Source organism: Erithacus rubecula (genome assembly GCF_903797595.1).
Source record: "Erithacus rubecula genome assembly, contig: scaffold_952_arrow_ctg1, whole genome shotgun sequence".
Lineage (NCBI taxonomy): Eukaryota > Metazoa > Chordata > Aves > Passeriformes > Muscicapidae > Erithacus > Erithacus rubecula.
In genome coordinates this window covers 25,267-32,948 of record NW_027635380.1, presented here as the reverse complement: position 1 = coordinate 32,948, position 7,682 = coordinate 25,267, and the positions used below count along the sequence as shown (strand labels likewise).

Here is a 7,682-nt window from a genome sequence, read left to right as displayed (position 1 = left end):
GTCCCCAGTTGGGTGGGGTCTCAGGGGATTTTGGGGGTCCCCAGTTGGGTCTGGGGTCTCAGGGGGATTTTGGGTCTGGGGTCTCACACTCAGCTGGCGCTGCTCTCCCCCACAGCGCATCCGGGCGGCTCCAGCCAAAGCCCCCAGACCCAATTCCAGCGCCAGCCCTGGGGGAGCCAAAACTGACACCAGAGACCCCAGACCCAATTCAGAGCCACCCCAGACCCAATTCCAAACAGAGCCCCCAGACCAAATTTCAGAGACCCCAGACCCAGTTCCAGAGACCCCAGACCCCATTCCAAACTGGGCAGGTGGGAGACACCAATGGGGGACCCCAAAATCCCAATTCCCTCATTTCCCATCCCCAGTCCCTCCCAGTCCCCCCAGTTCGCCCATTTCCATTCCCAGTCCCCCCAGTCCCTCCCAGTCCCCCCCCAGTTCCCCCAGTCCCTCCCAATTCCCTCATTTCCCATTCCCAGTCCCTCCCAGTCCATCCCAGTCTCCCCATTTCCCATTCCCAGTTCCCCCCAGTCCCTCCCATAGCCGCTGCCCTGGCCCATCCGGCTCACGGGCACCGGCGCTGCCGGCCCCGCCCCCCGGCCTGGGGAGACCCAAAATAAACACGGGGAACCCAAAACAGAGAGAACCCCAAAAAATACAGAGAACCCCCAAATACAGAGACACCCCAAAAACAGAGAATAGAGACCCCAAAATAAACACAGGGACCCCAAAAACAGAGACCCAAAAACCACAGACCCCAAAAATTGAGACCCCAAAAAAAATACCGGAACCCCAAAAATCAGCACGGGGACCCCAAAACAGAGACCCCAAAATCAGACACTGGGACCCCAAAAACACAGAGAACCCCCATATACAGAGAGACCCCAAAAATAGAGAGAACCCTAAAAACAGAGACCTCAAAAATCAGCACAGGGACTCCAAAAATCAGCACGGCGACCTCAAAATAAACACAGGGACCCCAAAAACAGTGAGAACCCCAAAAACGAGGGGGGAACCCCAAAAACAGACCCCAAAATCAGCACAGGGATCCCAAAAATCAGCACAGGGACCCCCAAAACTGCACCGGGGACCCCAAAAGCAGCACAGGGAACCCGAAAATACAGAGAACCCCAAACCAGAGAGAACACCAAAAAATACAGGGAACCCCAAAAGCAGCACAGGGACCCCAAAATAAACCCTGGGAACCCCAAAAATACAGACCCCCCCAAAAATAGCGAGAACCCCCCGAAAAATACGGGAAATCCTAAAAAACACCCAAAATAATGAACCCCCCAAAAACGAATCCCAAAAATAGAGGGAACCCCCACAAAATACGAGAACCCAAAATAACAGGACCGACCCCCCCCCCAAATATCAGGCCCCCCCCCCAATACTGGGAACCCCCAAAAAAAGCCGAGAACCCCCCCCTCCCCAACAATTACCGGACCCCCAAATATCGTGGACCCCCCCCAAATATTGGAACCCCCCAAACTCCAGGACCCCCCAAAAAGAGCCGGGACCCCCAAATATTGCCCCTCCCCGGAATATCGGGACCCCTCCCAAAAAAACACCGGACCCCCCAAATATTGGGGAGTTCCCCAAATACCGGAACCCCCTCAAATATCGGGAACACCCCCAAAAAAAATAGAGACCACCCTCCCAACACTGGGACCCCCCAAAAAATACCAGGACCCCCCATAAATATGGGAGTCCCCCAATACCGGGACCCCAAAACAGTCGCGATTCCCCAAATGCCAGGGAGCCCCCCCCCCAAATATCGACACCCGCCCCAAATACCGGGACTCGCCCCCCAAAAATAGCAGGACCCCCACCAAATATCGGGATCCCCATCCTGGGACTCCCCCCCCCATACCGAGAATCCCCAAAATCGGGACTCCCCCAAATATCGGGACCCCCCCCCCCAAAAAAAAAATACCGAGACCCCCCCTGAAACACCGGGACCACCCCAAAAAGAGCCGGCACCCTCCCCCAGTCACGACCTGGTCCCAGTCGGTTTTTTGGGGGGGTCCCGGGCGGTTTTTTTGGGGAGGGTCCCGGGGGGGTCTGGGCCAAGCCCCGTCCGAGCCCCCCCCGGGTGGAACCCCCGCAGGGACCCCCGGGAGAGCGCATCGGGAATTGTCAATGAATACTCAACATGTTGATGCATTTAGGGAAGTCTTGTCTGAGTTAGTGTGTGCTCTTGGCTGAACTTCAAGTACCCGGAGAGAAGAACTTTTTCTTTATTGTTTTGTCTTTGTGTGGGTTCGCGTGCTGGGGAGGGGCGGATTTCGCCTGAGGGAAGCAACGTGAGGCCGGGGAGTGGGAGGGGCTGTCCCGCGTCTGGGGGCCTCCCCTGTGAGCTGCTGGGGACCAATCAGAGAGCTGATGAGTGATGGACAGCTCGGGAAACCAATGAAAAGTCATTTCGCTTTCTCAATTCACAGTGGATCAAGTTAACTAATCTCTCCTTCGGCCTCAGGCTCCCGGTGTGGTGCCGTCGGCCTCTGGCCGGGCCCCGGCCCCCGGCCCGGCCCCGGCTCGCGGGGAGCCCCCGGCCCGGCCCGGCTCGTGCTGGGACAGTTTCAGCAGCTTTTGCCCCCGGGCGCGGCGGGGCTCAGCCATGGGGCGCAGTGGGGCGACCGTGGAAACGGACACGCGGCCAAGCGAACACGGCGGAGGAAGAACGGCCCCGGGGTTCAGTTGCACAGCAACAGCGGCAGCAGCGGCGGCGGCAGCAGCAGCTGGCAGCGGCGGCAGCAGCAGCGGCACAGCAGCGGCAGCAGCAGCGGGCGGGCAGCAGCGGCAGCAGCGAGTCTACAGATCCTCTGATCTCTTGTTCCTTCTCTTCCTCGGAGTCGCTTTCCCCGACCCTCTCCCTCCTCTTACCTTCTCCCCTCTTCCCGTTCGGGCCATGTTCGAGCCCGCCCCGGCCCCGGGCGGGGCTGCCCCTGCCCCGTCGCCGCCCCGGCCCCGCCCATACCCCCCCCCGGTCTCGCCTCTGCCCGGCTCTCGCTGTCCTGGCTGTGGCGCTGTTGGCTGGGCATCACTTCTCTTTGGCATGCTTGTCCCAGCCCCATTCCCCAGTCCCATCCCCAGTCCCAGCCCCAGCCGCATCCCCAGTCCCATCCCCAGTCCCCTCAGCCCAGCCCCAGCCCCGGCTCCTCCCGGGCCCCGTAGAGGGCACACACGGCGCGGCCGCTCCCGCAGCCCCCGCTGCAGAGCTCCTTCAGCCCCGAGCTCCGCCGGGGCCTGGGCGGGTGGGAATGCCCGGCCCAGGACGCTCGGGGGGCGCTCGGGGGCCGTGTCTGGCCCCGGGCCGAGCACTGACAGCCGCGTGTCGCCCGCAGGGAGTCGCAGGAGGCGTTGCAGGAGCAGGTACCGTATGGGTTCCCTGCTGGACAGCGGCGGCTTTGGCAGCATCTTCCCGGTCACCCGGCTCGCGGACGGCACCACGGTGAGTGGCAGGGGTGGAGGAGGAGGGAGAAAGAGGGAGCAGGAGGAGGAGGAAGAAGAAGACGAGGAAGGGGAGGTTGGAGCGCGGCATGCCAGGCAGCGAGCTCAGCCTGCCGCTGCCCCTTGGCTCGCAGGTGGCCGTCAAGCGCATCCGGCCCTGGGGCGATCTGGTGAGTGAGCGGGGCCAGAGGCTCCCATGGACAAGCACTCCAAATCTTCCCTGTGCCCCCTCCAGGTGCCACACAGGGTGAGGGACATTCATCAGAGACTCGTGTCCTGTGGAACTGTGGATGCCGGGCTGCAAAATGACCTCCTGAGGCTGGCTGAAGAACACCCAGCTAATGTGGTGATGAGCCTCCTGCGCTGTGCCCCATTGTGTGACAGGTATGCGGCACAGGTGCCCTGAGAGCTCAGGCTTCACTGGCCTGTAGGGCCATTGCCCTGCACAGCCTGTCCAGTGGGGTCTGCCAGACACTCAGAGAGCTCTGGGCCCCTTGAGCCACCCTGTTTGCTGATCCTTCTGCCATGCTCCCTCCCTGCCCCTCAGGGCACAGGGGCTCTGTCACCCGGCCCCACTCAGCTGCATGGGGCTTGGTACTGATGCACAGCTCTGGTCCCACAGAGCTGCAGCCTTGATGTGGAAAACCATCGGCTCATCGGGACCAGCAGTGCAGAAGGTGCTTCCAGAGCTGCTCTTTGTGATGGAAGACAGGCCAGTATACAGCATGTTCTTCATCAAAGAGGACAACGAGGCCATCTTTGCACTGGCAGTGAGTTTCTGACACTGGCCTTTGCTTGCCCTCCAGGTCCCCTCTCCAGCAGCTCTCCATGCTCTGCCCAGTGCCCTGCAGCTCCCAGCCTCGGGCACTGGGCTGAAGGCTGGGCTAGGGACAGGCTCAGGGGCAGCAGGCCGGGTGCTCCCCCTGCGTCTCCCCTGGGCCCTGCCACACGGACACCTCGGCACTGAGCACTGCCTCGGGCTGCTCTGTCTTTTGCAGGCAACTCTGGTGCTCTGGGTGACTGTCCACATGCCCGAGTGGCACCACACAATGGTCGCATATTCTGCCCGTGTCTTCGTGGCTCTGCTATTCCAAATTTTCAGCACCACAGAGCAGATGCCACAGGATGTTGAGAACTTCTGGACAGCGTGCCGGGAGGAACACCGCCTTCCCAGCAAGCCCAACAGGTCCCAGTCACCCTGTCCTTCCCATGCCCTTGTGGCCAGGGTCACTGCTCCCAGCATGACCTGGCCTTTGCTCTGGCCACAGGTTTGCAGTGCAGACCATGAAGGCTCTGCTCTGCCTACTGGGCTGTGATAAGAAGCTGGTGGCTCTGGAGCGCAGGCGGGTCTGGGACACCCTGCTCTGTGCCGAGACCCAGCACTATGCAGTGGGGCTGCTGGCCAGGTGAGTCCCCCTTCTCCCCGCTGCCAGCATTGGTGCCCTGTGCCCGGAGTGCCCCACACGCTCCCCGTGGTCGTGGCCAGAGGGCCTTGGCACCGAGGGAGGACCGAGCAGCCTGGAAAAGGCTGGGAGAGGAGGGCTCCCAGGAGCAGCCGCCTCCCAAAGGGCCCACGTCCCCTGGCAGGGTGCTGGGCAAAGGTCCCACACCTCTGTGAGTCAGTCCTGGGAGAGGTTTGCCCGCCCGGCTCAGGGCTTTGGTGCCTTTCTCCCCCTGCCAGGGAGATGCGCCGTGGCTCGAGCCCCTTGTGTTGCGGCATCGCCAGGCACCTGCTCAGCCTGCTCATCGGGGGGCAGCCGCGCTGGGATCTGCCGGCCCTGGCGTTCTTTGTGGAGGTGAGCCTGAGGGCCAGCGCTGCCTGGCTGAGCTGCCTCCCAGCTCTCTGGCTCTGGGAGCCGCAGCCGCCTGGCACGGTGCGCGCCCGGTGCTGCCGCCTGGGCCCGGCCCTGGGCAGTTCTGCACTCCCAGCGGCCGGGTCCCTGTCACTGCCCTGTGCCTTTCAGGTCCTGCAGTGCCTGGACTTGAGCAAACACGGGCACAGTGCCCTGTCGGTCATGTCCAGGCACCTGCCGAGCGAGAGCAGGGACAGGCTGCGCCTGGAGCTCAGAGGCCTCGTGGTGCTCAGCAAGGAGCCCTCGCTGGTGAGAAGGGGGCAGTGGCTGAAGCCGCGCTGGCATCGTGGGGCTGGGCAACGCTGCCCCTTGGGCTTGCCTGGGATTCGGCAGCTGAGGCAGCTGCTCCCAGCTCTCTGCCTCCCGCTTCAGCTGCCCCAGTGCCTTGGTACAGACCTCTGGCCTCTGGGCCCTGAGGCAGCTGCGTGGGGTTGCAGGGCCAGGGCCCTGTTGGTGCTGCAGCCCTCCAGGGCTTCACAGCACAGCCTTGTGTTGCACACAGAGCGGAGGAATACGCGGCGTCTACCAACACCTGGTGGAGCAGCTGGGTGATCCAGATGGAGAGATGGTGTGGATGACCCTCTCTGTGCTAGCCTATATGCTCCGGGAAAAAGACCTTAAGATACCCAGCGCCACTGCCCAGAAGCTGGCTGAGCCACTCCTCCCACACTTTGAGAATGTAAGGTTCTGTGGACTGCCAGGAAACTTTGTGCCCTGGGCAGTTTTGGGCCTTTGCCCCACTGGGACTGGACTAGTTGGTGCTGAGCTCTTCTCCTTTCCTCCAGGACAACAGCCACGTGCAGCTGCTCTCCATCCAGCTCTTCAGCAAGGTGATGGAGCTGGTAGTGGAAGAGGGGAAAAAGGCTCTCACCAGAACCGTGAGCCAGAGCCTGCTTCCCCTCTTCTTGCACTGGCATGATGAGAACCGGTGCGTGGCGAAGGTGAGGTTTTGTGTCGTGCTGCTGCATCCCCGGCAGGGGCTTGGCTGCCTCTTCCCCTGGCGCCTCGTGGGCTCCAGCCTCGCCCTGGCCTTGGCCCAGGGATGTGGGTCCCATGCCCCGGGCTCTGGTGCCACCCACGGCTCTCTGCTGCTCTCCAGGCCTCTGGCGAAACCCTGCTTTGTGCAGCACGCTTCCTGAGGAGGAGGGATCTGGAAGAGCTGCTGAGCCAGCCGTGGCGCATGAAGGTCGCCAAGTGCCTGGTAAGGCCAGCCTGGAAGCCCCAGCCACAGGCTGGAGAAGTCCCCTGCCCCCGGAGCTCAGCGTGCGGGGCCGGCAGCTGTGGCCCTGCCCAGCGCTGCAGCCAGGGCAGCCGCAGCCTGCGCCCTACACAGGGGCTGCTCCCTTCGCTGGGCCGCGTGGGCTCTCGGCCGGGCTCCTCCGGCCCCGAGCCGGGTGCCCACGGAGTCCCGGCCCGGCCGGGCCTCGGGGCTGTGCGGGCCGGGGAGGCCGGGGCTGGGCGCAGGGAGCGCCCGGCCGAGGGGCAGAGCCCGCGCCGAGCTTTCCCTCCTGGCGCTCTCCACAGCTGCTACAGGATGAGAGCCGAGCGGCCGAGCACCTGCGCTGGGCCCTGCCGTGCCTGCAGAGCCCGCAGCCGCGCCTGCGACAGGCGGCCCTCAGGCTCATCGGTGAGCCGCCAGCCCGCCGTCCCTCCCCGCCTCCGGCCCGGCTGCTGCCCCGGCAGCGGGAGCCGGGCCCGGCGCGGTGCAGCCCCGCCTGCCCTCGGCGCTGCCGCCGCCCTCCCGCAGCCGTGCCCTGGGGCGGCACGATGCGCCAGGGGCCCGGGCTGAGCCCTGCCCGGGGGACGAGGCCGTGTGGCCGCAGGGCTGGCAGCGCCCCTGGGGGGCAGCTGTGCCGCTGGGGCCGACACGGGCTCTGTGTTGCCAGGGCTCGCCGGAACGCTCCTGAGGGGACACGAGGAGGAGCTGCAGGTCCTCAGCGAGGGTGAGTGAGGGCAGCCGCCCTCGTGGCAGCGGGGCCGCCGGGGGCAGCTGCAAATGCCGGGCACGGAGCTACAATCGCTGCCCGGCTGCGGAGGGCTCTGCGGCCTGTGCGGACGAGGGGCGGTGCGGGCCGAGCACGGAGAGCTCTCAGGGACACGGGGGATCCATGGCCAGCACCTTCTGGCCCGTGCCCTGGTCTCCTGCTCCTTCGTGGCCATGGCAGGAGCTGGGTGGGATGGCCCTGGCAGGAAGGTTTCCTTGGATTCCCACAGTCCGGCCTCTGACTGTGGTTCTGCTTCTCTCTCTCGCAGCCCTTCAAGCCCTGAAGGAGGACAAGAGCCCCTGCTTTATGAGGCAGGTTATCCAGCTGCAGTTCAACAGAAGATCTGCCGAACTTCGTCTGCTGGATCAGAAGAACCACTGTCCTTCAGCGA

The 7,682-nt window shown here is 64.0% G+C and overlaps 1 protein-coding gene across 1 annotated transcript; it reads left to right on the top strand.

Annotated features, from left to right (window-relative positions):
• Positions 1–3,542: 3,542 nt before the first annotated feature.
• LOC306816870 (maestro heat-like repeat-containing protein family member 7) lies at positions 3,543–7,257 on the top strand (the record flags this gene model as incomplete). The annotated part of the gene is made up of 11 exons (XM_079333316.1): positions 3,543–3,623; positions 3,689–3,837; positions 4,076–4,223; positions 4,452–4,639; positions 5,135–5,249; positions 5,418–5,555; positions 5,809–5,985; positions 6,092–6,247; positions 6,406–6,507; positions 6,831–6,933; positions 7,193–7,257. 11 exons carry the CDS (start codon positions 3,543–3,545, stop codon positions 7,255–7,257), a joined length of 1,422 nt encoding a protein of 473 aa, XP_079189442.1.
• Between the last annotated feature and the right edge of the window lie 425 nt (positions 7,258–7,682).